Genomic DNA, 21351 nt, shown 5'->3' on the forward strand with positions numbered 1-21351 from the left:
GCCTGATGCAGCTGCTCCGCGTAGACACGTCTCTTCAAGGCCTCGGCCTGTTTTCATCTCTGAACCCAGAAACGCCAGCCTGATGGTGTGCTTAGCATGCACACACACACACACACACACACACTCACACGTGCGTGCGCACACGTGCAGATGCGCTCGACATCATGTAACACATATGCCCACACTCCCCACCCTCCTGGGACCCGATGCCCACGCCCAAGGGCTTTGAACGGCACGCACACGCCAGCCCTGAGTGCAGACGCTGGAGAAATCCTGAGGCGGGCGGGGTGCGGCTCACAGCCAGACCCTGCCCTGCTGACCCGTTAAAGAAGGCGGGGGGTGGGGTGCAGCCGGCCCCAGGCCGCGGGGAGGAGCCGGTGGCCTGGGAGCACAGGGCTGTGTTCCTGGAAGGTGGCCAAGGGCTGGAGACAGACCACGTCACCCATCGCAGCCCAGCACCGATGAGATGCTGCTGTCCTTGGTGGAACGGGCAGGGCCAGGGCCCATGCAGGGGTGCAGGGGCCAATGTCCTTGAAGGTGGTTTTATGGGGGGTGAGGGCACCTCTGGAGGAGGGGATGTGTCCTGGGGCTGTTGTCCCCGCACATCCTCAGCGAGCCCCCTCTCCCCAGGGTCCCCCTTCGCCCGCGCCAGCCTCAAGAGTGGGAAGACAGAGGGCTCGTCCTACTTCCGCCGGAAGGAGAAGATGTTCCGGTTCTTCGTGCGGCGCATGGTGAAGGCGCAGAGCTTCTACTGGGTGGTGCTGTGCGTGGTGGCCCTGAACACGCTGTGCGTGGCCATGGTGCACTACAACCAGCCCCAGCGGCTCACCACTGCGCTGTGTACGTAGTGGGCCCGGCCCCCGCTCCTCCCCAGCCACCTCCGGGATGCAGCCTGGAACTCCTGGGCCATTGCCCATGACCTTGGGACGCCCTGACCCAAGTGCCCCCACAGGCTGCTCAGGCCCATCCCAGGGCTGCCCGGGCCTCGGACCTGGGCCCTGGTTCCAGGAAGCTGAGCTGATTGGCGAGACCTTACCTTTCGGGGGGTGAAACGAGGGAGGGTCTGGGCACTGGGGGGAGTGGGTTGGATGGCCAGGCACCAGCTAGTCCAGGCAGACCTGGGTCCTCCCTGTGGGGCTTCAGACCCTCGGGCCAGGGCGCATAGCTGCGAGCGTGTCATTTGCCACAAGGTGACGCTCCCGCCGGGTCCCCGAGGAGGGGCAGTCGGGCTCCCGGGGCTCCCCTGGCTGTTCCCACCCTCTTTCTGATTGGCTGGTCCTGGGTGTGTCCATAACCAGGGCTGACTTACAGCCCTGCGTCCGTGAGCCGCGACGAGGGCCTCGGGGGTCTGAGTCCCGAGTGGTCTCGGCCTTGGTGGCCGTTCCAGGAGGTCGAGGAAGGTAGCAAGGGTGGGGCTCCTTGCTCGTCCAGGCCAGGGTGACCCCCAGGGCTCTGCAGGCCACAGGGGACTGGAAGCTGAAAGAACTCAGAGCTGTGGAGACAGGCCACTGGTGGGGCCGTGCCCGCAGTGCCCGGCTTCCATCCTGGCTCCCCCCAGGGAGCTCCGTGCGCCTGAAGCCACTGAGCCCAAGAGCCTTTGTCCAGTCCTGGCCCCGCAGGCCAGCCCCACGCCCCCGGGGGCACTGAGCCGGGCAGCTCCTGAAAGCTCGAGGAGCCGTGGACGCTGACGGCTCCACAGGCCCTGGGGGATGTGGGGGGACTCCAGGCTAGTTCCCCACATCCGCCTCGAAGTGTGTCATGTAGACGGTGGGGAAGGGCAGAGGCAGCAGAGCCAGAGGGCCCGGGAGCTTCCGGGAGCGTCTAGCAGGCAGCCGGGCTAGGCTCGCAGACCACGGGGACTGAAGAGCATGTGACATGCACTGCATGGCTGCTCCGGCCTCCCCTGCAGCGCACAAGCCTTTGGAAGGAATGAATGAGTGAATGAGTGCGTGGTCCCCTTCCTCGGCCTCAGAGGAGGCTGAGCATGAAGCGCAGGGCAGGGCTTCCTGGGTGCAGACAGGCAGGCAGGGCTGCCCTTCCGCAGCCGCCTCGCCCCGTCCGTGCCCCTGCGGCCGCTCTCGCCATCTCCCGGAGCAGGAGGCGTGTCTGGGCAGTGTCAGCTTTGAGCCTGTGTTAGTGGCTGGAAGGCCCATCTCTGTGGCCTCCTGCCCAGGACCTGAGCTCTGTTGTGGGGACCCGCGAGGGGTGGGGTGCCTTTGTGATCGCACATCGCGGATGGCCAGGAGCCTCGGGCCTCCGGGTCGCTGGGGCCTTGTGAGCTGCCCTTCGGGGCCGGCCCAACTTCCCCTGCCCCGCCCCCCCCCTGTGGGCAGTCATTCAGGGCGGCTGGGGGTCCCTCTGCCCTGAGCTGTTCCTGCCTGAGGGTCAGTGGGTGTCCTTGCCTCTGACCTTGGCCCTCAGCTTCTGCAGGAGGCTCCTGGCCTCCTCGCCCCGGCCTGGGTGCCCTGGTGATGCTTCGGTTGGTTCAGAGGAGGCTTGCTCCCTGGGCTGGTTGTCCATGTCCTCAGACCATGGACAGAGGGTCCCCTCCCTGAGCCCTTGGGCCGTACAGATGGTCGTGTGTCCGTCTGAGGCTGGCCCAGGGGGCAGTGGAGTTGGTGTCCCTGCTCACCCGGGGTGCAGGCAGCTGCAGACCTGCCCCCATGGTGCCGCAGAGGCTGCAGTGAGCGCGGTGAGCGCGGGAGCGAGGTGGTCTGGTGCGCGGTGGCAGGGGCATGGGGCCCTCGTCACTGTCTGTTTCAGGAGCAGCTGGAGGTCCAGAGGCCGGAAGCCTGGCCGGTGGCTGCCAGCTGACCCTTCGTACCCTCTCACGGCCTTGGCCTTCGTGTGGGCGCGAACGTGGGTTCTGAGCTGGGGTCGGAGGGCACAGAGCCATTGGCCCGCTGTATGAAATGAGCCGATTCCAACTCAGTGCTTGGGGAGGAGGCTCAGCCGACCTGTCCGACGACGCCCGGATTCCTGGTGTGGCCGTGGCTGGGCCAGCGGGTCTGCTTTCTGGCCTCGAGCAACTCCGGGCTTTCTTGCTCCGACTCCCGCGCTCCTCTCCCACCCCCCCAGGCTGGGCCAGTGTCTGTGCCTGGAATCCCCCACCTGGCTCCCAGCTCAGCATGTCCTCCCTGCCGTCCTGAGGCCCCGGAGGGTCCGCTCAGCCAGTGGAGGCAGTGGCCACAGGAGCCTCTGTGTGACTCACAGAGCGAGCAGCATGCTGGTCGGGACTGGGGGTACTCAGGGTGCAGGGGCAAACTGAACAAAGTTCAAACCCAGCGTGGTGCTGGGGGGGGTCCATCCGAGCGTGGCGTGGGGCAGGGACTAGGCAGTGGGGTGGGTCCAGGCCGCCCCGCCATCTGTCCTGCTCTGGGTACCCTGAGTCCCATCCGGGAGCTCACGGCTGAGCCTGTCTCACGTCCACGGCACTGGGCATGCCCCGCCTTGGGACTGGAGTGAGCATCTCTGCACCCCCCCGTCCTCGGTTGTCCCTGCCTTGGCCTGAGATTTCAGGGCTTGGGGGCCGCAGGCCAGGCTGGAAGGCTCCCCTGAAAGGCCCGGGCCAGGTGTCCTCTGGGCTGGGCTGGGCTGGAGCCGGAGGGAGGAGGCTGCGTGCTAACCCCCTCTTCTCCGGCTTCTCCTAGACTTTGCAGAGTTTGTTTTCCTGGGTCTCTTCCTCACAGAGATGTCCCTGAAGATGTACGGCCTGGGGCCCAGGAGCTACTTCCGGTCCTCCTTCAACTGCTTCGACTTCGGGGTGAGTGAGAAGCCTCTGCAGGGACAGCGCTGGGGTCCAGGCGGCCGAGCTGGACCTCGCTGGAAGGTGCAACAGCCCCGCCCACTGCCCCACCCAGGGGGACCCAGGGGACTGCAGGACTGTGACCCTGTGGTCAGCAAGGCTGCCTGTGCACGGCAGGTGCATGTGACAGGGAGGCCTGTCCTGGCCGGGCCCTGATGGGCGGGGCGCTCCCTAGGCTGCCCGCCTGTGGGACTTCTCCTTCCCTTCCCGTCTGTCCCTCCGTCCGTGTCCTCCTGGCAGGGAGGACGGGCCTGGGCCTGTGGGCCTGCAGCTCCGTGCCAGGCGTGTGCTTGAGCTGCCGAGGAGGCAGGCAGGGCGGGGCTGTGGGGGGCGCCGGAGCCTGACCCTCCTCCCCTGCAGGTCATCGTGGGGAGCATCTTTGAAGTGGTCTGGGCGGCCATCAAGCCGGGAACCTCCTTTGGGATCAGTGTGCTGCGGGCTCTCCGGCTGTTGAGGATCTTCAAGGTCACAAAGTATGTCCCCTGCCTGCTCCTGGGGGAGGGGTGGCCGTGCAGGCAGCACGGGGGCGGTGTTGTCCCGGGAATTCATGGGGCTGGTTTGCTCTCCGCTGTCTGGAAACTTTCTGTGGCTCATAATTGTATAAATACAGAAAGTGACCGAACCGGCCAGGCCAGCAGCCCACATGACTTCATCTCGGCCTCGTTGGGGGCACGTCCGTCCTCGGGATCGTCCCAACGGCCTCGGTGTCGCTGGCGGCCTCTCTAGCTCACATCAGCCTCCACCCATCAGTCCCTCCTCGCCAGGCTCTGCCTGGCTGACCTGAGCCGCCTGGCCCCTGGCCCCAGGCTGCCCCGCCCTGTGCCTGGCCCACTGTCTGCTCCCATTCATCCCACTTGGTTGCTTGTGTCACTGTAGCAGCGAGTTGCTCTGTTTCGCCCACAAGGAGGCTGAGTTGGGGCAGAGATGGTGCAGGGAGTGAGGACAGCTGGGCTGGACCGCACCTTCATGGCTAGAGCTGTGGTGACGGAACCAGGAGACAGCAGGCTGGGCCCCGGCTGCCTGAGGGCAGGAGGCTCCTCCACGTGAGCGGCTGGGTGTGGGCCCACGATGCCCCAGCGCGGTCTTTGTGCAGCTGCCTCGGCCTGGGCCACAGCCGCTGCGGGACCGGGCCGGGAGCACAGCTGTCGGTGCGCCTGTGTGGGCCCCGGCTCCAGGGCCCTCCGGGGCACTCGGCCGGTCTCCCGGGGTCTGGGCTGATCACAGTGCCTGGAAGGAAAGCTGGGTGCTCTGGGCTCTGCACAGCAGGAGCCGCGGTGGAGGGGGTCAGGCTCTCTGAGGGTCAGCAGCCAGGCTGTGGGGAGACCCGGGAGAATGAGGGGGGTGGAGGGGTGGAAGGTGCTGAGGGAACTCGGGCTAGGCTTCACTCCCGCTACAGCGGTCTTTGCAGGGAGGGCCGTGGACTTGACTACATCCTCACGCAGGTCTTCTGGCTGCCATGCAGCTGTCCTCACACACAGCGCTGCCCGGGGCCCTGGGGGTGTGGGGTGTTGGGTGAAAGGGGCCTGGAGGAGGTCGGGTCGGGGGCGGCTGCCTGAGGGGGGGGCGTTGTTCTGCTGAGTGGAGTGACCGGAGTGGGTGTGAGGGGCCCGTCAGCCTGCACATGTCAGCTGTGCCACCCCCATGGGCCTTGGTGACAGGGATGGTGGGTCGAACTGCGGAGAAAAGCTCCACCTCCCTCCAGGGGCGTGGCCCTTAGGGGTCAGAAGGTCCTGAAGCCACAGGTGTGACACAGAGCAGGTGAATGTGGGGTCCGGGTCCAGAGCTGGCCTCCCCTGCCGGGTGCAGCCCTGCGCTCAGACCGCCCGCCGCCCCGACAGGTACTGGAACTCCTTGCGGAACCTGGTGGTGTCGCTGCTCAACTCCATGAAGTCGATCATCAGCCTCCTGTTCCTGCTCTTCCTGTTCATCGTGGTCTTCGCCCTGCTGGGCATGCAGCTGTTTGGGGGACAGTACGTGCCAGGGGCGGGAAGGGGTGCTCAGGGCAGCTGTTTGGAGGACAGTATGTGCCAGGGGCGGGAAGGGGTGCTCAGGGCAGCTGTTTGGAGGACAGTATGTGCCAGGGGCGGGAAGGGGTGCTCAGGGCAGCTGTTCGGGGGACAGGACGTGCCCTGGGGCGGGAAGGGGTGCTCAGGGCAGCTGTTTGGAGGACAGTATGTGCCAGGGGCGGGAAGGGGTGCTCAGGACAGCTGTTCGGGGGACAGGACGTGCCCGGGGGCGGGAAGGGGTGCTCAGAGCAGCTGTTTGGGGGACAGTATGTGCCAGGGGCGGGAAGGGGTGCTCAGGGCAGCTCTTTGGGGGACAGTATGTGCCAGGGGCGGGAAGGGGTGCTCAGGGCAGCTGTTCGGGGGACAGTATGTGCCAAGGGGGGGAAGGGGTGCTCAGGGCAGCTGTTTGGGGGACGGGATGTGCCCAGGGGGCAGGAAGGGGTGCTCAGGGCAGCTGTTCGGGGGACAGGACATGCCCGGGGCGGGAGTGTGTGCTCAGAGCAGCTGTTTGGGGGACAGGACGTGCCAGGGGGAGGGAAGGGGTGCTCAGAGCAGCTGTTTGGGGGACAGGACATGCCCGGGGGCGGGAAGGGGCGCTCAGGGCAGCTGTTCGGGGGACAGGACGTGCCCAGGGGGCGGGAAGGGGTGCTCAGGGCAGCTGTTCGGGGGACAGGACGTGCCCAGGGGGCGGGAAGGGGTGCTCAGGGCAGCTGTTCGGGGGACAGGACGTGCCCGGGGCGGGAGTGTGTGCTCAGAGCAGTGGTGCTGGCCCAGCCGCCTCCACCTAAAGGTCACCCACGTGCAGCCTGTGAGGGCTGGGGCCGCGGGGCAGGTCCTGGCTCCTGATGGGCTGCCTTTCTCAAGGCTTCTTGTTTTTCTCAGGTTCAACTTTAAAGAAGAGACTCCAACAACCAACTTTGACACCTTCCCCGCCGCCATCCTCACTGTCTTCCAGGTAGGGCCCCAGCCTAGGCCTCTCTGTCCTGCTCGGCTCTCCTGGGCTGGGAGGGCCGCCCTCCTGTCCCTCCTCAGGCCTCTGCAGCGCAGACAACCCACTCGCCAACTCCCCACACGTGACAGAGGAGGGCGGGCCGCAGGGCCCATGTCCTGTGATGCCCCCGGGAGCTCCACTGCCACCTCTCAGCCCCAAGGACCCGGGACCCAGCGGCTGTTTATCCTTTGAGAATAAAACAGCAAAGCGCCCGAAGCTCGCTGTCATCCAATCCTGTCTGCAGGTGCCCACCACCCCGTCTCCGTGTGCCTAGGGCTCCCCTGAGGACCCTCTTGCTCGAACACTTACCCCCTGGGCTGTGGCTCCACAGACGCCCCTGCCAGCCATTTCTGTCCACAGACCTCGGGGCGGCAGGCCTGAGCCGAGCAGTGTGGGGGCTGGCCCTCGGGGCACCTGGCAGGTGCACGTGCAGGCGGGGCTCTGAGCGGCCCCTGGCCCTGGGGCTGCCGGCCTCCTCAGCCCAAGCTGGAGCCCACGGCGCCTGCCGGGACGGGGCCTTCCAACCAGGCTGGGCGACTGGAGAGGGACCCACCCACGCGCCTCCCTCGACGACCCCCGTCGCCCGTCCTGGTGGGAGCCCCGCAGCCTCTCAGTCCCAGCCGAGCAGAGCCAGCCTCGCCCAGGCGACTCCTGCTTCTGGCCAGGGGGACCCGGCCTGTCCCCTCGCGCTTCCAGTCTAGCCTCACCCGCAGTCGCTCTGAGACTGTCTCGACCTCGCCCACGCTGCGCCCTGATGCCCACTGCCCTGGCTCCCACAGCCGGCCGCCCGGAGCTTGCTCGCACTTGGTGGGAAGGAGGGTCCACGCTGGGCCACGGGCAGAGGGAGGCCACGGCCTTCCCCAAGCACGACACTGCCCGGTGCCCGGCAGGAGCGCCCTCTGTCTGTAGGCCACGGGCCAGGTGGCCACTGGGATGCTGCCTGCCAGGCGAGGGGAGATGGCAGGCCGGGTCCGCCAGAGCAGGAAGGAGCGCGGGCGTGGCAGAAGGGGGGCACCAGCCTGGGGGCCTCTGGGCCACAGGGAGAGGCTCTGCCCCAGGGCCCCCCAGCAGAGGCACTGTGAGCGCAGTCAGAGCTGCTTTGCTGTGCTTGTCGTTAGGAAGGACCTGGACGTGGTGGTGGTGATGGGACCCAGGGGGCGAAGAGGCCGGAGTGAGAGATGGATGGCGCTCGGGTTTAGACCCGGGCCTTGTGCGCTGGCACAGAAGTGACGGTAAATAGTTAGAATCTAAGGGCCTCGCCACGTGGACAGCCGCGCCTGCGGGCTGAGATCCGCAGCGGTGCGGGCGCGGGGCCCAGGCACCCCGCAGTTGGGAAGAGGCAGGTGGGCGGGCGTCCATGCATCGGTCAGCTGTGTGCTGGGCAGGACGGGCCCGAGAGGAGGCCGAGGAGCGCTGACTGGCTGCAGGAGGCCCACAGGATGGTAATGGGCCAGAGGCCTGAGCCCCAGGACTGAGTCCCCGCTCATGGTGAACCTGCAGACCAGGCCATGTGGCAGGTCCCCCCCCCCCCCGCCCCCGGGGCCATGGACACCTACAGTCTGAGCGAGCTCGCCCTGGGGACGTGGAGGTGATGGAACAAACGCGGGTGAAAAAGAATATGCGCCGGGTCCTCGGAGGGTGAGCGGGAGGACTTGGTCACACAACATGGCAGCCGGGCCCCGAGCGCCACGAGCAGGCCCAGGTGAAAGGCAGCTCTTTAGATAAACAGGGCGAGCTCACCTGCGAAGGAGCCACGGGCGCGGCCGCCGGCAGCATTCCAGAATGCACCCGAGAGCGTGTGTGCTCCGAGGCCAAGCAGGTGAACAAAACTCGAACAAAAACCATTCCAGGCCCGTGGGAGGAGGAGAACGTCTTCAGGTCTGCCCTGGCCCTCCAGTTTCCTACGGAAGAGCGAGTCTGATGGTAGCCTCTGAGCAAGGATGCCGGGAGCCGGGAAAAGCAGCGTTAAAGATTGGAGGACAGGCCCTGTCACTCTGCGTCCTTGCCAAGCTATGATTCGGGGGGTGGGGGGTGGAGGTGTGGGACTAAACACGTGGAGACAGTGTGGGGGCACCCCCGCCCCGCCCCCAGGGCTAACAGCACCAGACGTCTCTACATTTAGTAAAGCGATGGTTTAGAGCAGCGGTTCTCAACCTGTGGTTCGCGACCCCTTTGGGGTTCGAACGACCCTTTCACAAGGGTCACCTAAGACCATCGGAAAACACATATATAATTACATATTGTTTTTGTGATGAATCACTATGCTTTAATTATGTTCAATTTGTAACAATGACATTGGGGGTCACCACAACATGAGGAACTGTATTAAAGGGTCGCGGCATTAGGAAGGTTGAGAACCACTGGTTTAGAAGAAGCAAGAACATTAAACTAACCCAAGAAGAAATTGAAAACCAAACTACTCCAGAAATTGAACAGTTAGAAACCTACCCATCTAAGCCACCGTGTCCAGCAGTTTTACAAGTGAGTTGTATGAATGTTTAAGAAAAAATTACTCCAATTTTATGCAGAGACCACAGGGAGAGCGCCCGCTCGCTCTGTGCGGTAGAATAACCGATGGGAACATGGAGGGGCCGCCGCAGACACAGCGCCCGCGGGAATGGCTAATCCCCTCCGGAGGTGTTTCCAGTGATCTCCACAGTCAGCTTGAATTTATCCTGGAAGCGCAGGGGGGTTAACATTGGAAAGGCTGTGAATGTAACGCATCATCTTCACTGATTCAAGAAAGGGAAACCTGTAGGATCAGAACTCCAGCAAAAGCACAGCCAGCGCCAGAGAGGACGGCGCAGTGAGCTGGGCGCGCGTCGGTACCTGTCCAGTCAGCAGCTCGGGGGGCACTGGGGGCGGGGCACTCTGCCTGGTGCTTATCTGATAAAACCCAACACTGACCCCAAATGCAGCCTCCGCAGAGTCCACTGGTATCCGTGGTCTTAGCTCCTTAGAACAACAACAGAAAAAGGAAATAAAGTTTCTCGGGATTGACAAGAAATGGAGAGATGCCCTCACTCACAGCGAGATGTGCACACAGCACTCGAGGGCGTGGCGGCGTGGTGATCCATAGAGGAAACTAGAGGTCGGACTCCTTCCTGGGACCGGATTTGCATTTCAGTTCAGATGAATTGAGACCTAAATGTGAAAAGCAAACCTGAAATTGCAGGACATACAGACGGCAACGCCATGAACTCGGCAGGGAAGGAGGAATCAAAAAGCACAGAGCCCAGAGGAAACCATTAACAATTGACGATGAGAGATTTCTGTGCGTCAAAAGACACCATAAGAGGATTAAAACAACAAAAGTCACGGACTAGGAGAAATTTCCGCAGTGTCAGCAAGTAACCAGCCAGGATTAGTCCAGAGCTCACCAACAGCTTCCCCAAACCAGAGACAAGACAGAGAATGCAGCTGGGAGTGGCAGAGACGCCCGGGCTCCTCACGGGAGAGGTGGGCTGGCAGCGAACCTGTCGGCTGCCACCAGTGTCGGGGACCCCGAGAGCCTTTCCTTGGCCAGTGCAGCTGGGACGTGGAAACCCAGCGATCCCTGGTTTTAGAGACGATGTGGAGGATGAGGATTCCTACACGTGCTGCTGTGTTGAGAGCGGTTTCCTATCTGGTCCGCGGGGCTTGGCGCAGGCGGCTCCTGCTGGAGGTGGAGAGGTGGGCTGGGAGGTCCCGCCCTGGCAGACCTGTGTGACCGCCACAGCGGCAGCATCGGTGAGGGAAACCTGGACGTCCCCTGAACGTTCACACCGGCCACGGGTAGGAGGTGCGTCTGTCTGAGCAGCAGGGAGAACGGGTTAACCCGAGCGTCTCACAGACAGTGTCGAGGAGACAGGCTGATCCGTGGCACCTGAGGCTGCTGAATAGGAGGGAGCTGTGGGGGGCACATGCGCAGTTGAAGGTGTGAAAGCTGCAGGGGGATCAACACCAAACTCCGGGCGCCGCTCCTGGGGGACCTCGGCACCTTTGACGCTCTGCTTCTGCAGCTGGGGAGCGGGCACGTGGGGTTCCTCCTCATCTCTCTCTGAGTGTCTGAGATCCTGCATAATTAAAAGTTAAGGGGTCCAGAAAGATAAACCAAGTAACGTGCAGCAAAGCAAGTTGGTGTCATATTAACAGACACAACAGAAGTTAAGGTAGGAAATCACTAGCGAAAATAAGAAGGACATCGCCCCGTGGGGAGAGGACGCTGCACCCCGCACTTGCCCAGCACGTGGCCTGACGTCCGTGCGCAAAAGCCAGGAGAACTCCACGGAGGGTGGAGAGCGCACCGTCTGAGAAGAGGCCAGGGGCAGGCCGGGACCCGATGCGGATGCGGCAGGGTGAGGTTCCCTCTCCGTGCGCCTGCAGGAACCCGCCACTATCCTCTTGTTCTTTCCAAAAATAAAGTGGAAGGAGACGGGTTTCCTCACGGAGCGAGGATTGCGTTAGTCCCGGCCCAGGTGGCGGGAAGCGGGGGGCAGAGGCCCGAGCTGCGGGCCCTCCCGGAGCCGCAGTGTCCTGCCTGTGAGGCAGTGACCGCAGGCTCCCGGCCGGCCGGCCTGGTTTCTCAGCTCACAGCTCGGTCCTCTCCTCGCTCCGCTCGCCGTGTTCTGCCTGGCGCTCCCTTCCCATGTTGCCGCGGACAACCTTGCCGACATGCTCTGACTGAGCAGATCCCCATGTTAAGGCCCCACCCAGTTGGCAGCGGGTCCTTCCGGAAGCTTTTCTGCAGGAAAGGGTGTGGCCACCTTTCCCTCCGGGGGCCCCCTCGTCCGCAAGCGTGTGCGTGTGCGTGTGCGTGTGCCCAGGGGCCCTGGGAGCAGGTGTGTTGGGGAAGGTGTGTGCACGTGCAGGGGATGACGTGTGGGATGTGTACCTGAGCGTGCGGCGTGCGTGGCGAGGAGGCCCTGAGGTGTGTGTGGTGCTCGCCCTCCGCAGATCCTGACGGGAGAGGACTGGAACGCAGTGATGTACCACGGGATCGAGTCGCAGGGCGGCGTCAGCAAAGGCATGTTCTCGTCCTTTTACTTCATCGTCCTCACGCTGTTTGGAAACTGTATCCTTCCCGCGGGGGCTGCACACAGGTCTGTGGTCGCAGGTCTGAGCAGCACACGCCGCTGGGGTGCTGGCCGCAGGCCGCCGTCCTGTCCAGTCGGAGTTGCTCCTGCCCCTGCGTGTCCCTCTGGGGCAGCTGCAGAGGGTGCCTGTGCTGGGGTGGGTGCGGAGGGGCCAAGACGCGGCAGGGCCTGACCTGCAGGGTCATTGCTGTCACAGAGCACCTACTCCTCGCAGTCGCGCTGGCCCAGAGCCCCCGCGGGGTGTTGGCCCCGGGGGAGGGCGGGGGCGGGGTGAGTCTAGGCCGCAGGGAGAGGACTCGGTTACCTGACACACGGGGGCCTGACTGGTGGGACTCCCCTGAGGACGTGGCCGTGTCAGACGATGGTGGTCACAATGGGGAGATGCTGCTGCAGCCGGTGGCACAGGCCGGTGCTGCTCACCACCTGGGACACGGTGGCGGCCCAGTGTCCGCAGTGCCCAGGGAGGTGACGGAGGCGGCCACAGGCCCGCAGGCCTGGTCTGCAGGAGCCAGGCCCGGGCACGCGGAAGGCTGGGGTACTGCCCCCCTGGCCCAGGCGAAGACAGCTGCTGCCTGCTGTGGAGAGGAGCTTATGGGGCAGGGATGTCCAAGTGACGGGTCAGCGGCATCCGGGTCCCCGGCATCCGAGGCCGACCCTGGAGCCACTCGAGCAGGGCAGGCCGCCTGGCTCCTTCCCCTTGGGCCTGCTGCTCGCCTCTAAGGAGCATGTCATGGCCGGGGTGCTCCTGGACGAGGTTCGGGGGCCTGGTGCTGGGTGCTCCGCGCACCTGTCGTGGGCTCGGCTCGGACGCCCTGCTCCTCGAGAAAGCGGCAGGTGTGAGCCTGGCCGGGGACCTGGCCCGGGTGCTGCCCTGGGCGGTTGCAGGTCTGTGGTCTGTCGGATGTGGTCTCTGCCCACAGCACCCGGAGTTGAGGAGCCCGTGCGGCCAGAGAAGCAGGTGGTATTTGTCCAGGGCACAGGAGCAGGCGGACCGTGGACCCTCCCAGGAGGCAAGGGCGGGTGAATCCCACAGCCTGAGCTTCTGGCCACAAATCAGCCCCGAAGAGCTGGGCTGGGGGTGTGGGCATGAGGGGCGGTACAGGGGGCGCTGAGCCACAGCCCTGCGGCTGCTCCGGGCACTGTCAGGACGCCGGGCTGCAGGGCCCGGGCTCTGAGGGGAAGGCGGCTGCCAAAGAAAGGAGGCTGAGGGGTCAGGATCGGGGGTGCCTTGTGTCCATGGGGGCTGTGGTGTGATGTGTGGGGACCGGGTTCCTTTCCTGACCTGGAGCCACCAGACACCTTGCTGAATGTCTTCCTGGCCATCGCTGTGGACAACCTCGCCAACGCCCAGGAGCTGACCAAGGTACACCGGGCGGAGGGGGAAGGGGGGCAGATGCCTCCTGCAAGCAGGTGCAGGAAGGGGTGGGGTTGGTCCATGTTGCTCTGGATGAGGCCAGAGTGCTGTGAGGAGGCCCAGGTCATGGGTCGAGCCCGTGTGTCCCCTGTCCAAGATGTGGGTGGGCAGCAGCTAGGCCGTCACTCAGGGTGGGGAACGGCGCTGAGGCAGCAGGAGGAGCCGCCACGCCAGGAAGGCAGGTGCCCACGAGGGCAGCTCTCGGGGGAGCCACGACCTGGGAACAGAGGCCAGAGGGGCAGGAGCAGGTGCTGAGGGAGGTGCGGCCCGGACAGGACCTCGAGGAGTGGTGGCCGCTGCACTGGCCTCAGGGAAGGGGCCCGTGTTGGGGTCCAGGGAGCACCCAGCTCTGAAGACCCAAGAGGGTCATGGGGACCCTGTGCTTCTCCCGGGTGGTGAGGGGCCCCATGTTCGTCCCCATGGTGAGGGATCCTATGGTCAGTGGCAGGTGGATGGTGAGCTGGGGGCAGGCGCAGTGCTGCTCAGACGCTGGGCCTGGCAGAGCAGCTGAGCTGCCTCTCAGCACGTCTGCGCAGCAGGACGGCGCCTGCCCTTTAATACTAGATGCCCTGGGTGCCGTCTCCACTCCCCCCAGGCCTGCTGGGCGTGTGCTTCTACATGCCTCCCCGCGGCGTGCCTGCAGCAAACACAGCCCCCTGCCTGGTCCCTTCACCGCAGCCCCGCAGGCCTGCTGGCTGCCCCGGTTCCAGCCCCGAGGGTGCTTCGCAAGTGCAGAGCACAGAGTGGAGGCCGCTGCCCTGCGCAGGTGGCTGGAGAGGGGCTGCCTCCGTCGCAGACGCTGTGACCTTTTTGTCGTGCCAGTTTCCATAGATGCCGCCTGTGAACCCTGTGCATGCCCCCGTCCAGCCACCCCCGTCCAGCACATCCCCGCTCTCCACGCCATCCTGTGCTGGGCGGTGTGGCCAGGCCTCCCTGAGGAATCAGGACGCTCTGCCCTCCGCTGAGGCCGGTGCGCCTGCCCAGGCTGACGGTGCTGCCAGCGGCCGCTGCCCCTCCCCCTCACTCCCCCCCCAGGCCCCTGGGAGGTGCGGCAGGTGGAGCAGCCCGCCAGCTCCTTCCTTTGCTTCTGCTCAGCCTCCTCCCCGCCAGGCCCTGTGCTGCCTGTGGGTCTAGGCCCCTCCCTTGCTCTGGCCACTGGCTTCTGAGGACTTGGGGGTCCTCCTGGCCTGCCCATGTCTGTTGTAAGGAGGGGCCAGGGCTGAGCCCCGCCTTCCAGGAGTAGGTGGGAGTGGCCTGAGCCCCTGTGGGGGCTGCCTGTGCTGGGGGACCCTGTGTCCACAGAGCACTTCTTGGTGTCAGTAGTTTGGGGCCCAGGGGGACTGGGGTGCAGCAGCATTGGGCTTGCACCTGCTGTCCCGGGGGGTGAGCCCGAGTTGTTCAGGTACCGCGTGGGTGAGGACGTGGGGGGAAGCGATGTTGGGGCCCTGGCTCCTGCAGACACTGACCTCCCGGCTCGGGGCCCCTTCCTCTGGGCGTGGGGGGGGGGGGGGCTGTGTGTCAGGCTTGCCGAGGCCCCAGAGCTGGACACTCCTTCATGTTCCCATCAGCAGTCATTGGCTCCTTGAGGCTGAGGCTGTTTGGACAACACTGTTTGATGTCCTCGCCCCCAAGGCCAAAACCCACCATGGAGTCCAGAGCTGAGGACAGGCCCGGGCGGCTCTGTGGGCACCAGGCTGGGTGTCCTCTCTGCGGCCCGAGCCTGCGGTCTCCTGTGGTGGGACCTTGGCAGGCAGCTAACGGGGGGAGGGGGCCTCATTGTTGCCACATTGTGACCCCAGAGCAGGTTCAAGGATGTTCTGGGACGTGTTGGGAATGCCAGCCCCAGGGGAGCCGGGGCCTGGGGCTGGGGTTGGGGAAGAAGCTGGCGGCCCACAGAGCCCAGGCCCGTGTGCTCAGCCCGGGGGGTGGTAGACCCAGGAGCAGAGCATGTGGGCTGTGCCCAGTGACGTGGGGTCAGGGCCAGAGGTCTGTCCATATGTCCATTGCCTCGTGAGTGAGCACATGCTGGCCCCCAGGGCAGACAGCCAGGGGTCCTCCCAGGAACTCGCTGTGGACGGGAACACAGGGCCAGGCCCTGCAGGTGGCTGTCCAGGTGTGGGGGCAACAGGGCCGGGACAGGGGGACAGGTAGGCAAGCCCAGAGGCTGTGAGGTACCCTTGCTTGACACTCCCGGTGGCAGCGGCTGGGAGGACCCAGGCTCAGGTGGGGAGCCCGGCCCTGTCTCCTTGCAGAGCTGGCCGGGTTCAAGAGTGGCAGGTGCTCCCGGGGGCGGGGCAGGTGCTCCCGGGGGCGGGGCAGGTGCGGTTTGCATTTTGACAGGAAGGCTGAAGAGCTGTGGCACCGAGGCCTGCACAGGCAGCGCCTGGGTCCCGGGGCTGGAGCACTTCAGGAGGCGGCACGTGGGAGGGCGGCTGAGGCAGGACACCTGGGACGGTCACCTTGATGAGCCGGCGGCCACTGAGCCTCCGTGCGGAGGGTATCAGGCCAGTGCAGGGGCCGCTGCCTGGCGCAGGTTCAGCGGCAGGAAGGACTCGGGCCCGGGAGGCGGACGAGGCGGACACAGCCCTCTGCAGCACAGCCGTGCTTCTGTCCCTCACAGGATGAGGAGGAGATGGAAGAGGCCGCCAATCAGAAGCTTGCTCTGCAAAAGGCCAAGGAAGTGGCTGAAGTCAGCCCCATGTCGGCCACGAACGTCTCCATTGCCACGTAAGGCTCTTGAGAGCGGGAGAGGCTGGGGTGGGGCTGCTAGGTCCCCGCTGGGCACCCCTTCCAGAGGCTTCCTCGGGCCCCGCCTCTGCTGGAGCTGGTTGGGACACAGGGCCCTGCTGGCAGGGACGGCTCTCCTCTCCCGCAGCGACGCATCAGCAGCTCCCATCTGGGCAGGAGCAGACCCCGCCGCCTGCCGACCCCGCATTGTGGTGGGGGCCGCAGGGCCTCCCCTGAGCACAGCCACGAGCTGGGCGCTTCTTAGAAATGCACTTTGTGAACCAAAGATTCTCGGTGGGACTCAGTGGCCCCAGGACGTGACGCATTTCCAGAAATGTCTTTGAGGGCTTGGTACTGGGCCCGAGGTCCAGGGCGGGCCAGGGGGAGAGAAGGTGAAGGCCAGGCCGAGGCATTGGGACTTCCCGGTGGCTCAGTGCGCAGCCCAGGGCCTGGGGCTGCAGTGGTCAGGGGCGGTCAGCCAGGGGAAGGCAGGTGTAGGAGCAGGGGGGTGACCTGCTGGGCTCCCTTCCAGGCGAGTTCAGCCCCATGACCACCCAGCACACACCTCTCACTTCCCGGCTGACCCACGGCCCAGCTCTGTGGCCGGTGCCCCCTCTTCTGTGACATGGTGGTCATGGCGCCTGTGCTGCGGGCACACCTGTGCCGCTGAGGTGCGTGATGGCCCCGGGTGCTGGCTGTGTGCGTGCACGGGAGCAGGTGTACAGCAGTCCTGTCTGGCGAGGCCATCACCGGGGTGAGGGCCTGTTCTCGGGGAGGGCGTCTGCCAGGGCCTGTCTGAGCCGGCACCGTGCACGAGTTGGTGGGGGTGTTAGAGGCGGCTCAGCCCTGGGAGCGGGGCAGGCGCTCGGGCGCCGGGATGCTGTCCCTCGCTCTGCTTGCTCCCGGCTGCGACCTCCCTCCTGGCCCTCTCCCCAGTGGGCTGCTGAGGTCTGCTGTCGAGGGTCAGCACGAGCCTTCTGCTCGCTCACCCGGCCGGGGCGGCGGGGGGGGTGGGGGGGAGCACGTCTTCTGCGGGGCTGGAGGTGAGGGCTCCACCCGGGGCCCTGCCACCCGCCAGGCTGGCTCCTCGGAGGTGAGGCAGGGCCGCTCCATCTGGGGCAGAACCTCGGAGTGCAGGTGCTGGGGCCTCATGCCAGGCCACTGAGAAGGAGTTGCGGACGCTCTTCCACCTCCTCTGCTCCCTCCTGGGGAGCCCGTTGTTGGGAACAAGGCGCGGACCTGCCTCCCAGGGTCCGAGCTCACCTGTCACAGCTGCTGGGCGTGGGCAGGCTGGGTCCCCATGTTCCCTGTGGGGCCTGCAGGCTGTCCTGGGAGCAGATCTGGGCTTGGTCCTGGGTGGCAGGTCCTCCGCCCCCTCTGTGGACACACAGTGGGTCTGATGAGGCCGCCGGGCAGCTGAGAGCGGCGTGAGGCCCTGGCTCCTGGCTCAGAGCTCCTGGCGTCTGTCTGTCCCCTGCCCTTCCCCCACGTTTCCTGTTCTCCAGGTGAGTCTGTCAGTTGGATGGGCAGCGCCTGCTCTCCCCAGGGCCATGTCCATGGCCAGCTGCTGGGTGGGTGAGAGCGGGCACAGAGGGCCCCCCGGATCCAGTCCGCAGCCGTGCCGTGGGCCTGACCTGGGAGGACTTGCTGCTGAGGGACCATTAGTGTCCGTGTCCCAGAGGCTCCCTCTGTGCGTGCAGCTGTGCACGACGGTGCCGAGCGACGGCTCTGCTGGGTCCCTCGGAAGGACCTGTGTCCCCACAGCTCGGCTGGGGCTGTGAGGGTCTGGCCTCAGGTGATGGTCACTTCAGGCTCCTGGGAGGGAGGAGATGTGAAGGTTGAAGCGATGTGGCTCCCTGTACTGCCACCTCATCGTCCCTGGGCTCTGACCACCGCTGCCCACATGCCTGGCACATGTTCCACCCCCACACGCTCACACTTACCCACACTCACCACTCATTCCCACCCCCATGCTCACACTCACACACACACACACTCACATTTACCCACACTCACCACTCATTCCCACCCCCATGCTCACTCACACACACACACACACACACACACTCACATTTACCCACACTCACCACTCATTCCCACCCCCATGTTTACACTCACACACACACACACATACTCACATTTACCCACACTCACCACTCATTCCCACCCCCATGCTCACACACACACACACACGCTCACACTTACCCACACTCACCACTCATTCCCACCCCCACGCTCACACTCACACACACACACACACACTCACATTTACCCACACTCACCACTCATTCCCACCCCCATGCTCACACACACACACACACACGCTCACATTTACCCACACTCACCACTCATTCCCACCCCCATGCTCACTCACACACACACACACACACGCTCACATTTACCCACACTCACCACTCATTCCCACCCCCATGCTCACACTCACACACACACATGCTCACATTTACCCACACTCACCACTCATTCCCACCCCCATTTTCACACTCACACACACACACACGCTCACATTTACCCACACTCACCACTCATTCCCACCCCCATGCTCACACTCACACACATACGCTCACACTTACCCACACTCACCACTCATTCTCACCCCCACGCTCACACACACACACACGTTCACACTTAACCCACACTCACCACTCATTCCCACCCCCATGCTCACTCACACACACACACACACGCTCACACTTAACCCACACTCACCACTCATTCTCACCCCCACGCTCACACACACACACACACGCTCACACTTAACCCACACTCACCACTCATTCTCACCCCCACGCTCACACACACACACATACGCTCACACTTAACCCACACTCACCACTCATTCCCACCCCCATGCTCACTCACACACACACACACGCTCACATTTACCCACACTCACCACTCATTCCCACCCCCATGCTCACACTCACACACACACACGCTCACATTTACCCACACTCACCACTCATTCCCACCCCCATGCTCACTCACACACACACACGCTCACATTTACCCACACTCACCACTCATTCCCACCCCCATGCTCACACTCACACACACACACACACGTTCACATTTACCCACACTCACCACTCATTCCCACCCCCATGCTCACACACACACACACACGCTCACATTTACCCACACTCACCACTCATTCCCACCCCCACGTTCACACTCACACACACACACACGCTCACATTTACCCACACTCACCACTCATTCCCACCCCCATGCTCACACTCACACACACACACGCTCACATTTACCCACACTCACCACTCATTCCCACCCCCATGCTCACTCACACACACACACACACACACACGCTCACATTTACCCACACTCACCACTCATTCCCACCCCCATGCTCACACTCACACACACACATGCTCACATTTACCCACACTCACCTCTCATTCCCACCCCCATTTTCACACTCACACACACACACACGCTCACATTTACCCACACTCACCACTCATTCCCACCCCCATGCTCACACTCACACACACACACGCTCACATTTACCCACACTCACCACTCATTCCCACCCCCATGCTCACTCACACACACACACGCTCACACTTAACCCACACTCACCACTCATTCCCACCCCCATGCTCACACTCACACACACACACACACGCTCACATTTACCCACACTCACCACTCATTCCCACCCCCATGCTCACACTCACACACACACACGCTCACATTTACCCACACTCACCACTCATTCCCACCCCCACGCTCACACTCACACACACACACACACACGCTCACATTTACCCACACTCACCACTCATTCCCACCCCCATGCTCACACTCACACACACACACACGCTCACATTTACCCACACTCACCACTCATTCCCACCCCCATGCTCACTCACACACACACACACACACACACACACACTCACATTTACCCACACTCACCACTCATTCCCACCCCCATGCTCACACTCACACACACACATGCTCACATTTACCCACACTCACCACTCATTCCCACCCCCATTTTCACACTCACACACACACACACGCTCACATTTACCCACACTCACCACTCATTCCCACCCCACACGCTCACACGTTCACATTTATTTCCACACATGACTCATTGACACACACACGTTCACATTTATGCCCCCCATACCACTCTTTTACGCCCTCATGCTCTCACACCCACTCACATACTCATTCACAAATTTACACACGCGGTCACACTGATTCGCACACTTGCTCGCGCACACACCGTGTGCGCCCAGGGCCTGGCGGCAGGTGATTGCTGTGAGCTCCTCGCACACACACACACCGTGTGCGCCCAGGGCCTGGCGGCAGGTGATTGCTGTGAGCTCCTCGCACACACACACACACACACCGTGTGCGCCCAGGGCCTGGCGGCAGGTGATTGCTGTGAGCTCCTCGCACACACACACACACACTGTGTGCGCCCAGGGCCTGGCGGCAGGTGATTGCTGTGAGCTCCTCGCACACACGTCTGTGGACTCGGCTTCAGGAGGGAGGAGCCCCGGGCCTCCTGGGAGCCACCCTGCAGGGCGACGGGGAAGGAGATGTCGGTTTTCCTGTTGGCTTGGGGAAGCTTCCAGAAAGGCACTCGGAAACGGCTGGAGTCACACCCAAGGGCAGGGGCTGGGATGGAGCTGTGGGCCCCGGAAGGGAAGGTCAGGGTGACGTAGAGCTGGGCTGAGGGCCTGGGGTGGGGTGCCTGGACGGCGGGCACAGGGCCCGGAGACACCGTCGTCAGGCCTATGACCACCGCTCTGCTCCTTCTGAAGGCAGGTGCACCAGCCCTGCCAGCGGCCACAGCTGGAGGGGAGACTCTGCTCTTACAGGGCAGGGGTGCCAGGGGCGGGGGGTGCCAGGCGGCCCCGGGGGAAGGCTTCTCATCGTCCAGCCACCACGGGCTCGCACTGAGCCTCGCGGATCTGCCGGATGCTCTCTCTCAACTTCTCTTTTGCCCCAAGGTCGCGGTGACCTCTGCCGGACGTGTGCCTGGCCTCCTGCCTGGATGCGCACCGCAGCCTGCTGACCGATGCGCTCACGCGTGTGTCCGTGTCTTAGGCGCTCTGGCCCCTCACCTTGTTCTGTTCTGTCTCTTGCATGTGCAGTTTTGTAAGGCACACGCGGGGTGCTGTGTCTCGCAGCTCATCTGTCTCCAGCGTGAACTCGTGAGTCGCTCTGCCACGACCCTGCCCGGCTTCATGATAACCACACGCCAATGCCTGCCCCCCAACTCTGCTCCCCTTGGTCATCCGCTTTGGGGGCAGCTCCGCAGCCGCCTGCAGCCT

General features: G+C 64.1%; 1 protein-coding gene across 1 annotated transcript in view; it reads left to right on the plus strand.

The window, feature by feature from the left end:
- The window catches only part of CACNA1B (calcium voltage-gated channel subunit alpha1 B), a 111750-nt gene that overhangs the window by 32680 nt on the left and 57719 nt on the right, over positions 1–21351 (plus strand). Inside the window, 9 exon segments of the mRNA XM_070430286.1 lie at positions 631–840; positions 3651–3763; positions 4166–4278; positions 5644–5775; positions 6694–6766; positions 11738–11855; positions 13173–13240; positions 15912–16018; positions 21172–21231. Of these exon segments, the coding sequence (XP_070286387.1) occupies positions 631–840; positions 3651–3763; positions 4166–4278; positions 5644–5775; positions 6694–6766; positions 11738–11855; positions 13173–13240; positions 15912–16018; positions 21172–21231 (994 nt within the window).

Source organism: Myotis yumanensis, unplaced genomic scaffold (assembly GCF_028538775.1).
Source record: "Myotis yumanensis isolate MYYU_CA2020_CCGP unplaced genomic scaffold, mMyoYum1.0.hap1 SCAF_12, whole genome shotgun sequence".
NCBI classification, from domain to species: Eukaryota; Metazoa; Chordata; class Mammalia; order Chiroptera; family Vespertilionidae; genus Myotis; species Myotis yumanensis.